This window comes from Alligator sinensis, unplaced genomic scaffold, assembly GCF_000455745.1.
Source record: "Alligator sinensis unplaced genomic scaffold, ASM45574v1 scaffold223_1, whole genome shotgun sequence".
Classification (NCBI taxonomy): Eukaryota; Metazoa; Chordata; order Crocodylia; family Alligatoridae; genus Alligator; species Alligator sinensis.
In genome coordinates this window covers 3,068,932-3,092,375 of record NW_005841936.1, presented here as the reverse complement: position 1 = coordinate 3,092,375, position 23,444 = coordinate 3,068,932, and the positions used below count along the sequence as shown (strand labels likewise).

The window sequence follows — 23,444 nt, the reverse complement described above, 5'->3', positions numbered from 1 at the left end:
TGCTTATGCAGGGGGTCGGACTCGATGATCTATTGAGGTCCCTTCCGACCCTAACATCTATGAATCTATGAATCTATGGACGGAGGAAGAAACCAAGAAAGAGGGAACATAACTGTGGCCCAGCGAAGATACCCTGTATCTGACATTCCTATGGCTAACTGTAGGAACCTGGATCAGCCTTGAGAGGCACCAAGGTCTGCTTATTCAATGTATAGGAAGCATATGTGCCTAATCCTGTTAATTAGGAGACAGAGTCCTGGGGCAAGTGCTAAAATTGTAGGCATTCCAATGTTTTAGCAGAAGTGCCTTCAAGGTCATTTAAGGATATGACTCTTAATGCCTTGTCTGTCTTGAGAATGCCTGGAGTGCTGGGAATGTTACTGTAAACAATTAATAATTACTGTATATGTTACCACTCAAAAATGCATATTGGAAAAGAAGCTGTATACAAGCATACAATTACATTATAAAAGTTGCTATTTACTTATTAACCTTTACGCTTCCATCTACTTATTACTCCTCCATTTCCTTTTTAACCTCTACTCCTCCATCTGGGGAGGAATATAGTGATAGAATGGTTCAGGTATCTGACTACAGGCAGTCCTCGCACTTACAGCAGGTTACCTTCCTAGAAAAGGCGCTGTAAGTTGAAACTATGCAAGTCAATTCTGATTTTCCCATAGAAACAATGTTATAATAGGGGATAACATTCCTGACCAAGGGCCCTTGGTCAGGAACGTAACCCAATTTTTTATAGATATTTAAATCAATTATTTAATCAACTATAAATGATATACACTGATAGATGATATACACTGTAGAAAGCTTTTTAAAGTGCAATGCGGTAACTAAGGGAGGCACTGGGGCCAGCGTGGGACACTTACTGAAGGTAAGCTCCTCAGTCCTCCTGCAGGGCAGGCAGCGGCTCCTCCCTGAGGTGAGGTGAGGCAAGGACAGGGACAGGGGCTGGCGCAGGCTCCACCAGCTCCGGGGAACTGCTCCACTTTCCAGCCCCAATGCCATGTGCCTCCCCGCTCCCAGAGGCATAAAAAGGCAGGGACAGGGGCTGAGAATTGCTCTGCAGGCTCCACTGGCTCCATGTGCCTCCTTGCTCCCCGAGGTGATGTGAGGGGCATGGAGCAGTTTCCTGGAGCCGGCGGAGCCTGTGCCAGCCCCCAGCCCCCATCTCTGCCTCACCATGCCTCTGGGAGTGAGGAGGCACATGGCATCGGGGCTGGGAAGCGAAGCAGTTTCCCAGCACCAGCCCCCAGCCCCTGTCCCTGTCTCACCTCTGGGAGCACATGGCCTTGAGGAGGAGCCGCAACTTACCTTTAGTAAGTGTCCCACGCCGGCCCTGGTGCCTGAGCCGTTGCCTGCCGTAAGTGCGAGGATCAGCACCATAAGTAATAACAGGGGTGTAAAATGCGGAGCGCTGCAAGTCGAGCAGCCATAAATTGAGGACTGCCTGTATAGCACTTCAAAAGAGTTCAAGCCCTGGTTTGTATTCCTGCCAAAGGCTGCCCACACCTGGCCCAGCTATAAATGGATACTGCATCATTCAGATGTATAAGCTGGCCAGATATAAAATACTAGTCACATCACTTCTTTGTATGCCAGTTGACTATACAAACTGGTGTACCTTAACCACACTAGCCTAATGAGCTGTTAGACTTGGATTATGTTGTCAAATTTATCACAAGTAGAGACAGTATAAAACGCCAACAAGAGCATCCTTTTTACTGTCAAAATTATTTTGAACTATATGAAATGACCAATTAAAAGTACCTTGAACTTAGGCCATTTTTATAAGTGTTGGAATTTTATTGGAAAAGACAAAAAATATTTGTAGAAAAAAAATCAGTCTGCCAAACAAATCCTTTTGACCAATTTTGCTCTGATTTAGTGTCACCTATTTTATAATTAAATAATTAAGCCTGATGTATAGCTAGTAACTTCCCCAAATAAGTTTCCCAGGTAACTTTGGGGAACAGCCTAGAAGTTTTTTCCTATCCAGATGCAATAGTTTGTAGTCCCATACCTAAAGTTATAATTATTTTTTAATATTCTAATAGGACAATATTATTCCATGGAACCGTACCTCAGCTTTTTTGTCATATGCTGCATCTGTAAGATAACTTGTCCTAACTGATAGATGTAAGGGTCACAATTCTGCTATCTTCAGTAATTCATTACATTAATATTATTAAAACATCAAACTATAAATTTAACATTTCATGCTTCTCAGTCTTTATATGAAACAAATCGGTTAAAAGAAAAAGCAAGGTAGCATAATTAAGATATTAAACAAAAATAACTAAAATGAACATAAAAAAATGCTACTAACCCAAAGCATGGACTGCTCCTCTATGTTTCTTTGAGCTCTTGCCGGTATTAACTATATGTAGAGTGTCTGCTTTGAACTGCAATTCATAAAGTCTGTCAAGAAGAATTTTAATTTCTTCTGTGATGGTATCCAAATAAGTTTCATTAATAAACTTCAATGTTGAGGATGGATCCATAATTCCACTCAGCATACACAAATCTTCTTTTACCATTGTGAACAGTATGGGTATTGAACTTTGATAACCACAAGCCACCTTATCAAGATCGGTTTCATCACACCTAGCTAGAACACTATTCTGTAGAAGTTCATTAACAAGTTTATTCTGCATCTTTTGGTATTTGCTTAAAACTTCTGTTTCAGGATAAAAAAACAAAAGTTGTTGTATGCATTGAGTTTTAAACTGGATTTGCTGTTGTGAAGTACTAGTGTTTGTTTCATAATGACTCTGCAGTTTGCTCACCAAGAAACGTCGAAGATGTAGTCTAACATCATCCCAAAGAGACTGAACATCCATAGATGAATCATCCTCAATGGCATGAAGGGAAGCTCTGGGTGTAAAATCAAAAGATGTTCCACTTGGAGTACATGGAAATGATACACCACACTGACTGGAGAGATCTAGAAGAAAGTGAACTACCATTTCTTCTTGATTTTGTTCATTCTTCAGCAAACTTTGCTAATAAAAATAAGATACAGTTTTAGAAATGTTACGTGCAACCCAGCTTGATAAAATTAATTCTTTTTAACAAGATAAAAAATATTAATTGCTAAATACAAAGTGATTATTTATGTCCTCCTTTAATTCTCTTAAGTTCCTAAATGCCAGTGCAGACATTGAGTAAAAATGAACCTACTAGTGAACACAGACAGGAAAATGCTATTTTTCTGATATCAAATTCTGGATGACTTTGCTTACTTAAAGATTCCCTGCACAGTAACAAATATAAATATCTCTAAAAAATACACAAGGACATTTTCAGAAACTGAACACAATTCAATCATCATGGCAAACTATGTAATAGTGTATTATCTGCACTGGCATACAAGGGCTTGCAATAACCAAATAAAAAATGAAGAATATTCTATCGCCTTCCTTCTATGTTTTTTCAGATTGTACACATTGTAAGGACATAAAATAGCACAAAGAAATACAGCAACTGATGACATAATATGTATGCAGAAACTACCCACCAGACAACACATGAGAGATTGCAACAACAACATACATAATCAAATTTGCAACAATCAAATCTGAAATAGTGTACATAAGAATATCCGTATTACTGTGACTGTGAAATATTTGATTTATGAAAAGTATGTTTTCAACCAAACCAAAAATTTCAACAGAATAAAATTAAATTGATTGAAATTTCAAAGAAAAGAAAAACTGATAAAAACTGACATTTGGTCAAATGTTTTCTAATTAAATATTTTTAGAAATTTTAAATAAATTGATTAAATGTGTAATTAATAATTTATTAAAATTACATTATTTGGGGATTTTTGGTTAAAAGTAATTAAAAAAAAGGGAAAGTAAAAAGGGGCAAGGACACTTTCATTATATCTTTTACTGGAACAACTCTATAGTAAGTAGGGAGAGATCTTAGACAAGTTTTCAGGCAAATGCCTGAGGATGGGATGATTCCAGCTCTAGGGTCAGTTCCAGCTGCAGGAGAATGCCTTCAGAAAAACAGTAACCCTGGAGCTTTGCACGGTATAGGAGACAGACCACGGCACTATTCTCCAAAGCCAACTCTAGTCAATGCCTGTTTAACATACTAAAGGACATGTAAGGGTTGTTGGTTGTAGCAGTGTTGGTCTAAGGACATAGGCAAGCAAACAAGGCTCTTTGGGTAGACGTGCTAGCCTTTATTAAACCAAGTAAATAGTTGGAAATATTGATCTTTGCATGCTTTTGGGCACAAACACTTCTTCAAGCATAGGAAGAGTCTGGTGTTGTTTTGTGTGGTCTCCTGGATAGAGTAGAATTGAAACTGAAGTGTTACTTCATCACTGCACAACAACCAGTTGGAGCTAAACCTTAGGTATGCTCTGTCCAACTGCCATGAGAATTGTGTGAGTTGAGAATTATTCAACAAGTTTTTCCCCCCCCATCATAAATCTGATGCATCAAAACTCTTTGGTGGAAAGGGTCACTGGTTTTGATTAATTTCTCATTTAAAAAATGAAGTTTCAAAATTATTGAAATGTTCCATTTTGACATTATCTAAATGGAAAATATTCAATTTTCTGGTTGAAAGAACTTTATTTAAAATTTAATTTATAGTTAAAACATAAAATAATACACATCAAAATGAAAACAAAGCAATTCAATTGGCTTGATTTGTGTAGAATGACTGATATGCCACATCAGAGGTGACCAGGCTTAATGAGGAATCTTTTAATATTTCCCTTAGGGATAAGTTGAAGGAAAGTATTAAAGCCAGTGGATAGTGACAAGCCTATATCCATAGGCGATGCGTAGGGGGCGCATGGGGTCACTCTCAGTTTAGGCGATGGGCAGAGGGCACGCAGAGCGCTGGTGTCCCCCTCCCCCGGAGAAGTGCAGCTGGCACTTCCAGGCTCAGTGTCTGGGCGTGGGGGACCATCCTGCACCTGCAGATGGTCCCTGCTCAGCCCGCTCTTGCCGCCAACACCCACGTAGCCAGCTGCGGGCGGTCGCAGTGCCTCCCCAGCCTCAGAAGGCACACGTCGCCTATGCCTATGTCAACAGTATATCAACACTTTGCATTACTCTGGAAATAAATGTAAAGTTCTGGTATTTTAAAAGATAACTTTACAAAACAACATATATAAACAATGGGTAAAATAATGAACAAAGCTCATTATTGAAACGATTTTAAATAAAATATCATGATTAAATCAACTGAGTAATGACAGTAAATGTATGAAAGTACTAACTATGGACACTAAAGGTCAGACTAATAATTTCACTCAGATTGACTAATATCTACATCAAACATGGTTCCCATTTAAGACAATTAAACTATCTGTGGAGTAAATTATTAGCCACTGTAGGCAAAAGAAACGTAATCAGTAACAAAATATCGATATTCCTAACTCTACTTCTAGTCCTACCTGTACAATTAATGTGGTGGACTATTTGCTGAGGAGCTGGGAAAAGCTCTCCAGAAGCTCACCTGGCTGGGTCTGGCAGGATTCTGAGGGCTTTTATGACACAATGCTGTAGATTGTGATATGCAAGTGTGCTCACAGTTGGCTTTGGGCATTATGTTGGGTGACATACTTTAAGGCTACTGGGAAATGGAGGAGCCTAGGAAGTATATTTTGATTCAGAAATACCAAAACATGTCCATTATGAGTATTTCCTAAAAGATGTAGAATTCCATTTCCACGCAGCTCTTGAAGTTTGGTTTTTCAGCTCAGTCCTACACATTTTTTCCCCAAACTCTCAAATTTTGCATGGATGTGAAATTTGGTTTCCTGACCAGCCATAGTTGCCATATTTACTAGAGGGAAAGCTGCAGGTCTATAAGAAGGGTGCTTGTACCTAAAAGTTTGTCAAACTTATCTTCCAACCATATGGTGGTCCAGTAAAAGATATTAAAAACCTTGCCTCTCATAACTAGGATGACAATTTTTTTTTCCAGGAGACAGAGCAAACAGTAATGGGTTTAACTGAAACAAAGGAGATTTAAATTACATTTTAAGAATTTTTCTGAGGGTGATTTAATTATTGGAACTGATGGTTTAATGACTGTTTATGTTTATTTAAACAGATTTTGGAAAGTCTGTCATTGTCTAATGTTCACTTAAACCTCCACTAATCATTCATCTGAGACGTTCTATAACTTGTCATAAGCAGGTCTATCAGTGATGTTCAATCTGAGGTAGCACAAGTGTGATATCCTCCCTCCACTGCCACAAATTTGCCCAGTCTAGACACAATCAATGTGTTGCCAAAAGACCACCACCATCTATAACAGATTAAATGAAAGAATATTAAACTTTGAATTTCTTAAGAATTCCAGAAAATATAGTCTGGTGACTAGAAACTGGGGTGGCATGGGCACTAAGGTACACAGTTGACTACCCAGAGGTTGCAGCTTCAAGGCCATAGCAGAAGTGCTCATGGCACAGTCCTGCCAGATTTCATGAATCTTTGAATTCTACTAAATACCTTGTCACAAGGACATGAAAAAGGAAAGGACTCTGGTGAAACCTTAATGAAATGACTAATAACTAATAGCAGAGAAAAGAGACTTTTTAGAAAAAGAACAATTTTAACAAGCATATCAAAACTTCAGTTGTGGGTTTTTTTTTACCAGGGTCTTAAGGAATTCAATCAACTCTCCATTAGGTGTAGAAGAAGGTTTGAGAGAACTGAAATTATTTAGCCACTGAAGGCAGCCAGTTGTATTTTGCAATAGCTCATCAATACACATTTCATTTACTTCTGACTGTAGATCTTTAAGACAGTGTTCCATGCTAAAAAAAGAAAAAAAAGGTATAAATAATCAAATAATTTTTCACTTCTTCAAGATTATAGTATTTGTATATATTGACCGCATCCCCACATGTAGGTATATATGTTTTGTGGTGCCACAAACCTCTTTGGTGCCACAAACTGCATGCATGGAATGTTAAAGCATGCCCTGTACTGCAAATTTGCAGCACTGGGGCAAAATTTGCTATCAGGATTTCCCGGTAGCTAAAACATCCCCCAGAAAAAGCAGCGGCATGGAGCACACTACAATAGCGTGCGCTGGAACACATGGAGCCTTGGTCCTCCAGAGAGATAGATACTCTGGCTGCTGGCCAGAGTGTCTCCACTGCATTTGTGCCCCAGCTGCTCTAGCACACCAGAAGCCAGGAGGAGATGTGCAATAGCAGTTTACCCAAAGCGGGACACAGTGTCCCACAAAGTTCACATGCAGGGGTGTGTGCTGCAACACAAAGTAGTGACACAAATTTGTGCCATTACTATTTGAGAGTAATGCACATCTGAACATGGCCATTACATTTTTTTTACACTATATTTATTTAACAGTGTACGTTAGCTTGTGTCTGACAGAAACTTAAAGTTCACTTGGTATGAGATCTGAACCTACAGGACTAAATGTTCAAATGTAGTGGGATGACATCAGCAGTAAATTTTCTTATGGCTAACATCTACCAGCCATGCTCAGAGCAATCTTTATCTTGGCTCCTCAAATAAACGTATATTATCCAATGAGAGCTCTTACACAAGAAGGCATCACTGAACATAAGCATTCGAAGATGAATGTGACATTCTGCTTCTGCAGCAATCAACAATTGTTTTATAACATATCATATATACTAACAGCTTCTTACAGACCCACTGACACCCTACAGAAAACGCTGAAAAGAATGTTTAGAGTCAGTTGTGCTGAAACAGCAAATCTTTTCTTTTCTTTTTTATCACTAGAACATTTGAATGAAAACAAAATATTTGTTCCTTAGGAGTTGATCTGCTCCTGCTCCTTATTCTTAATTTAAAATAACAATCCCGTTTGTGACATCACACATGCTGGCTATAGAAATGAAGATGACATTGGGTTGGGAGAAAGCAGCAGAAACAGTTGAACTCTTAAGATAACAAAGATGCTGTTTTCCATTAAAAATTTCCTATAAATGTCTCTAGACATAGGAAGGGAAGATTTCCTAGAAATAAACCCATATTTATATTGCAAATACTTTTATCTTATGTTACAAATCCTTGTGCAAAGGATTTTCTCTGTCTATAAAGACAACATTTAATATAGTTTCAGTTAAAGATGATATAAGTTTAACACTGTCAGGACAAGCAATTAAGTAGAATCTAGTTTTATCCAAAACAGATGCGATTAATACTGTACAGAAGATTTCAGTTTGGAATGTCATTGACTGCATTTATTTATTGTTTTATATAAAAGTCTAGCAACTGCAGTTAAAGAATATTATATTGAGAGCAAATTAAAATTTAGGCTTTTAGAACCGAGAAGAAATATGTATTTTCCTTTCTATTGGATTTCTTATAAGAGGCACTGCTTGTTTTTCTCCTCTTCATTTCTTACATGATAAACATGAAAAGACTTTATTATTTATTTCTCTATTCTGATCAACAGCAGTTATATCATTTGTTCAGCACTGGAACTAGCTATAGCTAAATGAATAGGCATAATTAAAACAAGTTGACAGATAAACAGTAACAAATGCTTTGCTGTTCCTTGTTTCCTTTAAAAAAGTGGGGTGGGTGGGAAGGGAAAGGTTAGCAATGTCTTTGCTCAAAAAGATTTGTAACTCCAGACGATGTATGCTCTCAAAGCTTAACACTTTGGGCTTATACTACTTTTCCCTCAAAAGACTTGTAATAAGTAAAAGTGTCTGGTTGAATAAACATGAAATGCAAAAGACAATTGTAACTACATTAATTTCTGAACTACAGTAAGATCTTGGAAGTAAAAACAAAAATAAAGACATATTAGACAAAATATCTCTCCGAATAACTCTCATCATGTCACTTTAGAAAAATCAAAATTGTCAACTCTGTTCTTCTACAACAGTTCACTTTTCCGTAACTAATTGTCAGCATCTCTGTATTAAGGACTGCAAGAATGTGTGTTATACACTGAAGGAATGAGAACAGCTCAGAATGCACATACTCTATTAAATGAAGATGCCAAGTTTTACAGGTGTATCATACTTAAAAAAAAACAAAAAAACCCTAAGTGACTAAAACCAGTTCAAAATTAAAAGTCTCTTTAAAATTAACCATCTGCGGGTGGCCTATAAAACACTCTATATAAAAGGTGAAGTAAAGGTCTTTTCGTGAAAACTGAGCATGAGTGAATTCAAAATGAAGTGCACTGAAAAAAATATCTCCTCAGTATCAAAGGGCCTTTCATGAGCACAATGGACTTCCATGAAAAACAATCTCTCTCTGCCTGTGGCCCACTCAGTTTCCTGATGGGATACCCACCCCATGAATACCTCTTCTAAACAAGACAAAAGATTGGCATGCATCTTCTAAAGTTGTATAAGGTGTTCCCAAGACATGAAACCTAATGCCCTGCCCAAATACCTTAGGTCTTGGGATACTTTATCAAAGGTTTTATTGTAGTATTCTGATGCGTCTCATTCAATCCTACCTAATAGATTACAGCATTGTGAATTGTAAAGGCTTTACTGTTTTTAGTTTATCTGCTTCATTTAGAGCCAGTTTTTAGGCTAATCTTTGACATCTGAATCTGGGTGCTAGCCAATAAAAAACAAACCATCAGTAGGTTAAAGCCTTCACAAGACTAGATATTTTAGTAATTTGTCCTAACACTGATAAAGGGATTAGGCAGATGAATTTCAGTGGACCTCCCTGTAGGTACTAGCCATGACAGCGTCATTCAGTTTTTTTCAATCCTTTTATCCTAGTAAAATAAACAACAATGTATGCCTAAAATGGTATGTCTGTACTAAATAAAAAAAAAACTTTTGCATACTTTAGCTTACATGTTGTACTTGGCCAGTATTTTTAGATATTACAATCTCTTTACAAGATTTTTTAAAGATCCTTTGTGTTTATTCAATTATAATGTCTATTCCATTGCAAAAAATAGATTAAATAAATTATTTAGGAATTAGGATACCAATTGCCACTCAATTTGTGCACATTTTCAGGTCTGGAATAAATCAATTTAATTACAAGCCTTCTGTCAAACTGCAGTCAAGAAAACAGGATTTCAACTATTCTAAAATTATGCCTAAAAATACAGTCCTAGCTTTTGATTTCCAGTGTTTTAATAATGAAATATCATTTTCAATTTGCTAAAGACATGAAATCCTTACAAAATAGCTATATGGAATTGTGACAGAAAAACAATCATGTAAGGATTTCATAACTATAACTTTAAAATTATAAGTCACGTAATGTCACGGTACTGAACTGAATAAAGGATTTTTTTTAAAGAATTTAACTGCTTTTAAACCAAGGACAAATATTTAACTCTACTTCCCAAATGAATAAGGAATGTACATTAGATAAAACACGTGAGCTGAATAAGTTGTGTTTACACAAACCTAGACTCTAACCCTATGGCTCTAACCTGGCTGGGCGGAGGTAAGGGAACATGGTCCAGCCCTGCGGTGGGGAAGAGAAGGGGGCATAGACTGTCCCCTAATCAGCTGCACAGGGGGAGGGGGAGAGGTCCAGCCATGTGGGGAGACAAGGGTGCTGCCCATCCCTAATCTGACCACGCATAGGAAAGTGGGATATGGGGGCATGGTTCACCCCAACCCATAACTTGGGATTTTGGCAGCAGCGAGGGGTGGTAATATTCACCGCCACTGCTTCCCGCCACCAAATTTCCCAAGCTGTAGGAATCCCCACAGGCCAGATTCCAAGGCTCCACAGGCAGCATTTGGCCCACAGGCTGGCAGGTAAGCACCCCTGCCATCTACCAGGCAAAAGATAGGGCAGAGTGGCACCTTAGAGACTAAGTTTCAAGGAGATGTAAACTTTCATAAGCAACAGCCTACTTTGTCAGAAGTTAAACTGCACAAGATTCTTGTACCCATGAAGACCTGATTTTATACCCAGAGCTTATATCCACGTGAGTATCAGGAATAACCCCTCGCCCCGTTCAAAGAATGCTACAATTTTTAGCAAAACAATTACATAATGAATGTTTCTACAGTGTTTTGAAGATAAAAACACTACTTTAAGTGCTATTATGTTGTTATTGCATACAATGATATGTTAAGAAACCTGCCTGCTAAGAAAGTCACAAATCTAATTGATTTTATGGAAACATATCTTATCATTTCTGAATTACAGGTGTCAAAGGACCTGCTTTAAATGATGAGTACTATGAGATCTCCAGGGAAAGACATTTAGTAGAATAATTCTTGCAGGTACTTTCCTTATTATGCTTCCCCCATGTAGGAACAAAAATATATTTTTTTGTTTTAGGAACTACAAGATGGAAAGAAAAAAAAAAGCAGTCAGGACGGTATGATACAGGAAGAATAGTATCAGAAACCTGCCAGGCAGGAAAAATAAAGAAAATGCTCCATGATTAATAGGCAATTGAAAAGAAGGTTGTTAATGCTTCAGTACTGCTGCCTGATAAATATAGCCATTTATCCATAAAAGTTATTTCTCTGGGACAATCAACTAATTAAAATTTTTGGGTAGGATCTAAATGAAAAATCATAAAGAGATTCATCAAGTAATGATTTCAATAACTGGACTTATGCAAAATATGAGATTTTACAAGATATGGTTCTTGCTTATATGCTTTCAGTTTAAAATATTCCTGGAACCTTCACTATTTGTGATAACCTGTGAGTTATTTTGGTGATGCAATTTGGCTTTGAGAATTTTCAGAGCTTGGAAAGAGATTAGATTAATATACCTTCAGCTTTATAATGCTTACTGTTCCATCTTATTTAATTAATAGTTTATTTTAGGTGAATGATTGATATAACATTTTTTCTTTTCCTTCTCACCCCCATTAGAGAAAAGCATCTTAATAATTTGTGTACTTAACAGTTATGACTTGTTGCCAGAGAGAAGGCCCAAGAGTTATTTAGTGTATATTGGGAAGAATCCCTTCTATTGAACCAGAGCTTGCTGTTACCTGCTATTTGCAGTTTTCATGAGGAAACGTATTTGTTTCATAATTTAACTTTATGTTATTGTTTTAGCATCTTATACATATTTGTTTCTAAATTGTGTTCAAAAGAAAAGCTCCATAAAAATTAATTTGTCTTGATTTTTCACTTTCAACACTGAGAATGTTTTAACAAGTTTAAATCTAAACACACGCTCTTAAAACAGAGTTTGTAAATCCACTTCTCAATACCCATCCTTTACAAAACAGAATAATTTTTTCAATGTTTCCGATTATAAATTGTGCCTGGACACTGGAGGGTTCTGATCAGTTACCTTTATTTTTCTGTTTACATCAAAGTTACATACTTGAAGCCAGAAAGGACCATTGCGGTCATTCAGTATATATCTGTCATCTCAGAGAATTTTACTATGAAATTCATAATGAGGCTATGATTTCTGGTTGACCTGACTCTCTTCTCAGTTCAGTGAAAAGTACATCAGTACAGTTAAGGTAGCTACTGACTAGGCTATATATAGGATTTTAGTACCATTATTCAAACCTTTCACAAGCAATAAAAAAATCACAAATGGTATACTAGAAGAAATTACTGACAGTTTGTAGATGCCCAGTCTTATGCAACAGGAAAATTGCAGACTATTAGTGCTGGGCTACATCTTGGACCTCTATAAGCAAAATCAAAATACAGCTGCTTCTCTTATCTGTCAGTACATTGGGACTACAGGCCACAATCAGAATTCACTGCAAATTTCCTAACAACTTTGCTTGAGATTTGGGGTGAAGGTTCAAAGACCTTGCTAATTTGCCTAATTAAGCATATACTCATAGACAACATAGGGTTGTAAAAGGCCCCAAGGAGTCACCTAGTCCAATATTCTGCTCAAGGAAGCATCATCCTGACTAAACCATCACAGTCAAGCATTTGTCTAATCTGCTTTTATAAATATCCAAAGATGGAGCTCTTACAACCTTTCATAACCACCCTTGTAGAGAGACAGTTCTCCCTAATATTCAATGTAAATTTCTTTTCCTGTAATTGTGTCTTGTCCTGTCCCATTGAAGCCACAAAATCTATCATCCTCCTCTTTATAACCACATTTCAAGATATCCATAGACTGCCATCATATTCCCCTCACTTTTCTTCTCTAGGCTAAATAACAGTTCTTCCAGTTTTTCCTTGGAAGTCATGTTTCCTAGGGGTGCCTGCCAGCTCTTAGTTTTCACTCCTATTTTGACTACAGAAACATAATAGAGCAGTTTTTCTGTTGCAAAGAACTCAGAAAAAAACCACAACTATGGATTTCTATTTCAAGTCTCTTGGTTTATCTTGTGAATCATGTTTGTACACTTAACGGTGGGGCATGCTGTGGCACCCTAGAAAGGCTCTCAAGGCACCCCAGGATGCCCTCGCACCTTGGTTGAGAATCACCGTTCTAGCTTGTTGGTTACAGTACTCCCGGGAGGTAGAAAATACGTTGGGGGGGAACTGACACCAAGTTTGTACTACCTTAGGAAACTGTTATAAACACTAGGCTACTGTATAAGGAGAGTACTATTACCATCTCTTCCTCCACTGGCTGTGTTTGAAAAGAAATGAGTGACACCTGATCAGTTTTTGAAAGAAAGATTGTGGGCATCTACCTTGAGGAGAGGAGTTTAGGCTGAGAAACCTAAGTGAACAAAGCTGTGTCCCAGCATACTGGAGTAAAATGTCTAAGCTTGAGAAAATGGCAAGATTTCAGGCCAAGCCCTGTCCTCAGGCCACCTACTGGCTGACTCTAGAAGCCCCTGCTCAATGTGATGATTTTTGGGGATCTCATTCTGATGAATCAACTCCTCCTGTGCAACATATATGGTACCTACTCTCCATACACAGGATTCTAGATTCCACTCCATGACCTTGTTCAATGTGACAATAGTCAATTTACAGCATTTAAGTATTTTTTAGGATCTACCAAGTTCTTTGAAAACTGTCTCTAAAAAGCACTGCTACACAGTACTGTATTTGTCAGCTATTTCATTTGCAACCTGAACATATCTATCGAGTTCAGCTTGCACATGAAATTTAAAAAACCCAAAACAAAACAAACTATCAGTGCAGCAAACTCAGCCTGCAATCTGAAAATCAAGTGGAGTTCCTTCTCTTTCTGCATCAGATCAGGAACAAATTAGGCCTTTACTGTTCCCTTTACAAAACTATTATCTTTGGGACATCATAAAGATGTAACTGCTTGGATGCCAATTCCGTTGATCATCTAGGAAGACTTGGATTCATTTTATTCTCCTCATAGGTATGGCAAGGACATAGGGTTATTAAAAATAAAACGCAGTTGTTGTATTTTCTCACAAACAACGCACACCTTTTTTCCTCAAAATTAGCTCCCCAAAATTAGGGCACCTATCTTTCGGCCTGGGGATGGAATCACCCTGCTTTGATTCTTACTCCATAGTACAGAAGCTGTGGGATTAGTTTAGGCAGCAAGAGTAATCAATTGACTTAATGACTCATTCTTCTTTACTCCAGAGGTGTTAAAGACTGTATCTCCTTTTTAATGGTCTTGACATTCCAGTAATCAACCTAACCTTTTTTAGTGAAATTTTGCTGTATGCAAGCTGCTCCTGGTCTCTCTATTTTACAGCTTCTTTAGTGCAAACTCTTTAGCAGTTTTCAGAATCATAGATCCAGCCACGAAGACAAGGCTTCGGTAGCAGCTAGGGAGTTTGCTTTAGTTATGAACAAAAGGGAGGTGGAGTCAGTTGAAGATTAGGATCTGTTCCTGCTCTAGGCAGCCCTAACTCTGGAAAAAGTATTTTTTGTTCATTCTACCTTTCAAAAAGGAGGTGCATATTATACTTGGGGTGTATATATGTAAAAGTTTGGTAATTTGTTTTTAACCCTTAAGACAAGTAGAAATAGCACAATGTATATAATGCCATGGCTAAAAGAGTGCCATTTTTTCATAGTTATTTCTAAAGAGAACTATCACTTGCACTTGATTTCATGCTCTGCATAGTCCTTCCTGCTGTTCTAATTATAACAAAAAGGAGCTATATGACAAATGCTGAAACTTTATATTAGTTAATGAAAACATAGTAACTCAGGTATGATAAGAAAAGTTAAAATGGATAAAGGGACAAAGATGTTGGGACAGAAAAAAGGCAAACCAAAGTGAAAGAGTGAACATAACTTCAGTGTAGGGCAATTATTTTGGCCGGTGGGCCACTTAACGAGTTTTGGTGAGTTATTGGAGGGCCACACACATAAAATCTTTCAGAAAATGTCACATAAAACAAGTTATAGCTAAAAAAAATATATAGTAAAAAAAAATCAAACGTTAATGTTTTAATTTTTTTTTTTTTTAATTCTCCAGATTTATGTTTTTTTGAGTAGTCCAGGGGTCAGCAACTCCTGGCACATGTGCCAGAGTATGGCACACAAGGCCATTTTGCTCAGCATGCCACAGCTGGCCTGGGTTCTGGGCAGCTGCTGCTGGCCATGCAGCCCAGGCTGCTCACAGCAGGTGGCCAGGAGGCTGCAAGCCCTGCTGCAAGAAGCATGGACTCCATGGCTGGTAGCAGCTGCCCAGAGCCCAGGCTGGCTGCAGCTGGGTGGCAACAAACAGCTACAGCAGGTTCCAGAGCCCCTGCTGGGCTCTGTGGTGTTAGCATCTACATAGGCACTTCGGGGCACCGGGCAGGGAAGGAACCAAGGCAGCGTAAATCTGGCGCCTACCCCACCATCTGCCTGGAGGTGCACATGCAGCTGCTGCCACCTCCCCTTTGGTATGCCCCTTAGCATGCCAAGCTGAGGCATGGGTCAAGGTTGGGATGTTTTTGGCATTACACCCAAAAAAGTTGCTCATCCCTGAAGTAGTGTATATAGAGGTGACTGCAAAACAGCTCAAAACTAAGTGGGGTGGGGCAGAGGGCAAGTGCAGCAGTTTACCTGGGCAGTGTGGCATGGGTGCAGTCTGCCCCACCCCAATCCACCCCACAGCTTCCCCTGTGGCACTGTGTATGGGGTTGAGCCTTGCCCACTCCTGCCCAGGGCAGCCTATGCTGTGTTCCCACCTGCACCTGCCCCACACCCACCAAATGCACCACTCCAGCACTAGCCAGTGTACACAGTTTCCCAGAAAAACTGCCTTCCATGCATTTGGCTGCCCACAGGTGGCTGCTCATTGAGCCAGGTGGGCAGAGTGGGTGGAAGGTGGCTGAGAGATGGAGCTGGACCAGGAGCCCTGCATGCTGGGGTAGGGCCTGCTCAGCTGCAACTTCTCCCCTGCCTAGCTAGGCATATAATGCCTAGCATGCTCCCCTATAGCTATCATCACTTCCCTATGCTACCTGCTGCCCAGAGAAGCGCAGCAGAGGCAGGGGGAGGAAGAGGAGGAGGGGGAGGAGGAGCCGCCGGAGGTGAAGGGAGCCAGGCATTACCCAGGTGGCTATACCAGCAGTAGCAGCAGCCCCACCAGAAAGCTGTAAATGCTAGCCAGGGCCATGCCCTCAGCAGGCGTAGGGCAGGTTCGGGTAGGAGTGCAATGTAGGCTACTTTGGGCAGAAGCAGTTGGGGCATGGCCCCATACAGAGCACTGAGGTCCGCTATAGGCCGGATACAGTCAACTGGCAGGCCCTTGGGCTGTACACCCCTGTGTCACAACCCAAGGGTGTGATTTTTGTTTGTGTGCGCTTCAGCACTGCTGAATTATTTCCTGCCATTTGTAGCTTTCTTTGCAGGGTGCATTTCTTCGTTGCAACACAGAAATGCACGTTGCAAGGAGTTCCCGCCATTTGTATTCAGATTTGTGCCCCACTATTGGTCAGTTCTAAATTATTCCTACATGGCGGCTAGTGATTGTGTTGCTAGCCGTATAAGAGGCTTGAGTGGTTTCCGCCCAAGTTGGAGGACTCCACGAACATCAGGAGGAGGAGACTTCACGTCTCGTGAAGATCTTTAAGCGCTGCGGAGCCTATTGGACCCAGCGTGTATATCAAGAAGGCTACAGGGGTCTGATCAGCCTCTCGCCTCTCCCCGTTGCCGCCTGATCCCTCGACGTACCCTTCCCTGCGCGCAAAGTTCCACGGAGCCTAGCAAACTTCGTGTGAGTGAATCCAGAGTTCTGTCCGAGTCCTTAAACTGGGGCTTAAGCGAAGTTTTCCTGGAAGTTTTCCAGCCTGCACCGCGACCATCTACAGTGTAAGTAAACAATCTTAAATCAACCATTAAGCGTCCGTGCCTAATTCTAGCGTGCCGTCTGCCTTCCCTGACCCGGCGTGTCCGGGCTGCTGGCCACAGCCCGCCGCGCGAAAAAAGGGCCTCGGACCGCTCCCGGCCCGCACACCCTGGTGTAGAGTAATTTAAGGAATACTGTGGAAAATAAACCTGTCCACCAGAATGAATGCTGCATGATTACAAGCCACTGTAAATAAAGTTAAAAATCAAGTATAATAAAAGCTATCTTATAAAAGGGTAAATGAACCATAACTTAAATTAACTGCAAAAATTAAAAATAAAGACAAATCAAATATACAGGCATTTCCCCACTCTCTCTCACAAGCAGAACAATTACAATACAAAATTATTTAAAGTAATTCAGCTGCTATGTAGCACAACTGATTTCTCATGTCACACAATTTTCTAAAAGCTCTTTTGTTAGAAAGCTATAAGTAACTGTATAAGTGATTTACACATTTCTAGATCATAATTTTTTACACTGGTTTGTTTGTTTGTTTAGAATATATCTATATGCTGTGTACTATTATATTTATTCTCTGTGAGTTCACACAGAAAGCTCCATTTTCACATCGCTTACAAAGACCAATGGTAACCTGAAAATTATTCCATTCTATTTTACCTCAGTATAACAACAATAAAATAGTCTTTTACAATTTAAAATTAACATCAAATATGGTTCTTTTCTTTTTTCTTTCTTTCTTTCTTTTTTTTTTTTTAACTCATCTCCATTTCTGAAATCGACATTTTACAGATACAAAATATCACCTAGTAACCACAGGGCTACTTTCCTTTGGCAGAAGTGCTTTGGGGCTGGTACAAAGCTCACAGCTGCAGGCCCTTCTAATTTGAGGGACTAGAATTACAAAGGAGAATCTCTAGTCCTTTTATTTGCTAAGGCAGCCTTGAAAATGACAAGAAGTGATAGAAAGTGCTAATGAAAGGAACAAACAGTCAGGCTCCACTTCTACAGTTAAAAGATTTCCCAACCCAAAATATCCACTTTTTTATGCATTCAAAAAATTAGTAATGCTTGACATATATCTGAAAGAATCATCTTTGTAACAACTCGAATTAGCACTGCATACTGGTGGGAACAAATCAGCTAAGGGTGCAGGGCTGAGGTAAAGCTGAACAGGTGATCATGGCAGTTTTATGCACCTCCCAGCAGTGCTCATGCTGGTCTTCCCTAAATGTGTAATGCACGCTGTAGAACAACAGGGTGCATTACACTCACTCTTGGCCTTATCTCCCAGCAACTCAGGACTTAAAATATTTATAACATTGTGATGACATGAACTGGACTTTTCTGAGTATGTGCCAAAATTGTGCCAATGATATCAACAGCCTGGAAATGGCACCATGTAGAGGATTACAATTACTATATTCAACAGATTTTCATTATTGCTATCGTAGATTGTTGCTATCAAGGTTAGATCATTGTAAAGATTAAAGATGTTTTAATAAATCTTTTGTAAAAGCTGCAAGATGCTGATGACAAATATACTGCAAAGAGTTCTGGCAATCTGGCACGAGCAACCTTATGGTGATCTGTAGTTCAGAGAATGCTTAATTCAGTTTTTAGCTACATAAGTGTCAGGGGAAAAATACACACATACACACACACTTCAAGTATTATTTCTTTGTGTGCAGATCTTAAGAGTTTATCATCTTTATTCAGGAAGCTGTTTTGTGAGCAACAGAAAATCTTCCTCATTAAGACTGTACACAATTGTAAACCACAGATCATCGAAGATGCCCTTCTGAAGCCACAAAAACACAAGCATTACTGTTAAAACTGCAATGTTAACCCATGATGGTATGTGAAATACCAGCTTGTTTATACCCAATACTTGAAACAAAAAATTGCTGTTGGCATACCTGTGGATAAACATTGTTTACAGTGCACTGTTCACACAGCATAATTCATCCAAGCATCTCCAAGTATTTTACAAATATTAACGTGAAGTAAGCATGAAATGGAAACTAATGTGTGGAATTCCCTGATTTGCCCAAGGTTACATGGAAATCAGAAGGTACTGATGCTACCTAGTAATAAATTCAGAGCTTCCACATGAAATGTTATTTTCTATGAAAGCATGTTAATTTACCTATTTTTCATGGGATATTTTAGCAGAAATACTGCCCTGAAATACATTTCAAAACGTATTCATCTTAGGCCACATACAAACATTCAAACGAACCACATGAAGTCTCATGGTTTTGTTCTCCTGGAAGAAAAAAACTACAGGGAGATCGCTGTATTATGTTACAGGAACCAAGCAGGTGCCATGCAGATAATCTGTGTTTCCAATGGCAAAGCCAACATCAGGCCACTGCCTCAAACCTGGGGCCTCAGCCTGACCAACACAGCCACTTATCCCAGTCTGCCATCCTACAGCTGACCACTCATGCTGGTCAAGGCTGTCCTAGTCCTTTGCCTACTCACTGGCACTGAAGAAGCCAGCTAGGGATCAACTGACCCGCTTCTTCCCCCACGTAAACCCCTGACTTAGAACAGGAACTGTCTGGGTAACAAGGCTCTACCTGATTCCAGACTGCTTTGCTGTTCCCTCTGGTTGTGTTCCGACTCTGTTCTCTGCTTGATCTCTTAGCTTCTGGCTTGCCTTCCAACTCTGCTTTCTGCTTGATCTCCTGGCTTCTTGACACAGATTGTGTCCTCCTTCGCTCCCAGCCCCCTCTTTGCCTGATCTCGCAGCTTCTGCTTGTTCCTAGCCCTTGCTCTCAGACTGAGCTCCTGGTTTCCTAATCCAGCTTTGTCCTTGGACACTGCTTCCTCCTCTTGACCTTGGTTGGCATCTCTATCCTCGAGTGGCTCCCACACCTTGCCTCCCACAACCTGGCCTGACAGTGAGGGGGCCCTTGTGCACATATCCCAGTGTGCTTTGCAGGCTCCTCTGCCTGCCAGAGGGCTAAGAGCAGCTGAGTATATAGGGAAGCACTGATGGACTGGCTGCCCGAGGGGACCACACTCACCTGGGGAACTCCTGCTCACAATCTCTTCTTCCTTCCTTCCTGCTGTGAGACTTAGAGAGGAGACCTAGAGCATATTTCCTCTCCTGTCAGTTGCACATGTGTCAATTGCTGGGTGAAGAGGTCTGGGTCTGAGTTTGGATCCAGGTCTCTGTATCAGGGTCTAGGGGTCTTGTTCATGTGTAGGCAACATGCCTGCCTTGGCAATCTGTACCTCCCTGCAACTCTAGAGCACAGGGTAGAGCTGATAAAGAGACTAGGCTTTCTTGGCCCTAAGGCAGTCAGAGCAAGGGGTTTGCTTTGTCTTTGGGCTGGAGCAGTGGAGTCCAGATAGACTGCCTCCCTGGTGCAGATGGGGAGGCTGAAGCAATGCACAGAGAACCTGGAGAACAGCACTGTGGCTACTATCAGAAAGGTAAATGTACATACATTAGTATTCCAAGGAGGAATTTGCCTAGGAGCCATTTCTACTGAATTGCAGTTGGGTTAATTTTCTCCTACAGCTGCCATTTTTGCTCTGGGAGAAACTGTGAACATTTGTATATTTAAGGTACATACATACATTTGGGGAAGTTAGGGGAAGGTTAGATTGAGTTAAAATGGTCACCCAATCTAAGGCAAATCAGGATCGGACACTAGCAGGGGAGCTTGGAGGAATCGTGGGGGCAAGTGGGGTCTGCAGGGAGGTGGGGGGAGATTGGAGTGCAAGCAGAAACCACAAGTTGGTGGAAAAGTGGAGTCTGCAGGTGGCTGGAGGTGGGGGGGAGACAGGGTCCACAGGAGAGACTGGAGGGGCTAGTAGAGTCCATAGAAAGGGTTGGGAGGGATCGGAAAGTATATGGGATCTGCACAGGAGACTGGGGGGGTTAGAGTCTGAAGTGGAGTTGGTGGGATTTGGGGGCCAAGTGGGTTTGTGGGGGAGATCAGGAGAATTGAGAGAACAAGTGCAATTCCCCCCAGTAGAAATGTTGATGCTTGTACATAGCCTTAGATAGTCATCTGCCACGGTAAACTTATTTTCTTATTGTATTAAGAAAAAGAATGGTTTACTTATAATTCAACATTTATAATGTCTCCTGCTTTTCATACGGCAAGTAACACTTTTAAAAAAAGAAAACCTCTCCTCAGCCCAGCCACTGTGCCTAAGGGATGAGACCACATGTTCTCTCTGTTTCTCTCTCACAACAGTTGGATCACTTTCAAGAGTTGTGCAGATTCCAGATATTAAAACATTTTTGCAGAGGAAAGCAAATAAAAAGTTAACTGATGTTTTCATATACAAAATGAAAAGTAATGAAGACCAAATAAGTGAAATAACTTTCAAGATTATAAGATACCACCATGAAGAGGAAGGAAAACAAACAAACAAACAAACAAAATGGCTGTTAGCAGTAATTTGGACAATCAAAATACATTTTAAATAATTTACCTAATAGAATTTTTCTTTATTTTTTCATCAATGTCACTGAGGATTTGCTGAAACTCCACGTCACCAGGAACACTATTGAACAAACAATCTAAATTTGAAGAATCAAGAGAATATTCGCCTCTCCACTCCATTTCCAGATCCTGAAATAAACGGTAAAAGAGCAGACATAAACAGGTTTTTAAATATTTTAATTATTTTACTTTAAACACACAAGGTTTTTCGTTTTCTGAAGTTGTTATGCTAAGATTAATAAGAAAGATGTATTTATAATGGGTATACTAAATACATAATATGTATATTTACATGGAGTACTGTAAGTAAGCAAAGGTGCATTAAATTGTAGTATTTTGTGCTTTAGACAAAAATGTTTTCAATTAATATTTTGTTTATTAATGGTAACAGAATCACTCTCTATAAACAATGTTGTGATTTAAAAGAAAGTCCCTATTATGTTAATAGATATCCCAGAATTGTGTTGTAATTAACATGTCAACTCAGAATTTCAAGGAAAAAAAATATTTATTTTAGTAAGTTTTGAATTTCTACAATGGTGACCAATCCTACATGCATACGATCCTTTATCCAATAAATTCAGAGTATTTTATGGTAGTACCTATTTGCTGCTGTGCAAGTATGTCTGATTTTAAGCTTATGGATGCAATAAAAAAGAAGTCATGATATTAGATATACAAAAGTGACTAAAATAATGTTCCATTTTTTTATTTTTGTGCTTCACTCCATATATCCCCACCCATTGACTCATTCACATACAATCAACAGGGCTGGTCCAACCATTGGGCAAACCACTGAGGTCACTTAGGGCATAGTTTCTCAACCCGTGGTATGCATAACCCTGGGGGTACGTGAGACACAGGCAGGGGGTATGCGGGCACAGAAAACCCCCACAGCAAGGGGGTGCTGCCACTCCCCCTGCTGCCACCAGGTTCATGTCCAGCTGCTCGCCCTCACCCCCAAGCCAGACAGAGGCTGTTGCAGGAGTGGGAGGGCGGGCACACAGATACCTGCGCATGCCCCACGATAGGCAAGTTTTCTTTCTTTTTTATCTTTCCTGGGCTTTGGGGGGATGGGCAGACTGAGACCCCTAGAGTGCAGGAGGGGCAAGGTACTGCCCCGCTCCCTCCTGCACTGTGGGGACTGGCCCCATGACTGACCCCGCCCGGGGCCCAGTTAACTGCGGGCAGGAGGGCTGGCCGTGGCACCGGGCTTTTCCTGGAGCTCAGGGCAGGCTGTGGTGATGGGAGAGGGGCTGCTGCCTGACCCCCCAGTGCCACTGCTGCCGAACATGGGGAAAAGCCCTGTGCTGCCGCCAGCCCCGCCTGTAGCCAGCCTGGGCTCTGGGGCATCTGCAGCAGGCAGGCTGCAAGCAGCTGCATCGGGTTCCACAGCCCCAGCATCAGCTCCATGCCAACAACTGCATGTGCACCTCAAAGCAGAGGGCGGGTTTATCCCCAATCTCTGCTCTGAGGCATGCGTGTAGTTGCCGCCAGCACGGAGCTGATGCCAGGGCTGCAGAGCCTGGTGCAGCTGTTTGCAGCCTGTTTCCTGCAGCTGCACCAGAGCCCTGCTGGCTACAAACAGCTGCGCTTGGCTCCTGAACCCCATCATCAGCTCCCTGCTGGCGGTGACTGTATGTGTGCCTCAGAGCAGAGAGCAGGGATAAACCTGCTCTCTGCTTTGAGGCGCACATGCAGTCGCCGGCATGGAGCTGATGCTGGGGCTGCAGAGCCTGGTGCAGCTGTTTGCAGCCTCCCTGCTGTAGTTGCCCAGAGCCCAGGCTGGATACAGGCGGTGCCAGTGGCAGCACAGGGCTTT

At 40.5% G+C, this 23,444-nt stretch overlaps 1 protein-coding gene across 1 annotated transcript in view; it reads right to left on the bottom strand.

Annotated features, from left to right (window-relative positions):
• The window catches only part of KIAA0825 (KIAA0825 ortholog), a 362,123-nt gene that overhangs the window by 331,452 nt on the left and 7,227 nt on the right, over positions 1–23,444 (bottom strand). Inside the window, exons 2-4 of the mRNA XM_025199109.1 lie at positions 21,612–21,751; positions 6,652–6,814; positions 2,345–3,020 (exon numbers count right to left, since the gene is read on the bottom strand). Of these exons, the coding sequence (XP_025054894.1) occupies positions 2,345–3,020; positions 6,652–6,814; positions 21,612–21,742 (970 nt within the window). The 5' untranslated portion in view covers positions 21,743–21,751. The remainder of the gene's footprint in view (positions 1–2,344; positions 3,021–6,651; positions 6,815–21,611; positions 21,752–23,444) is intronic.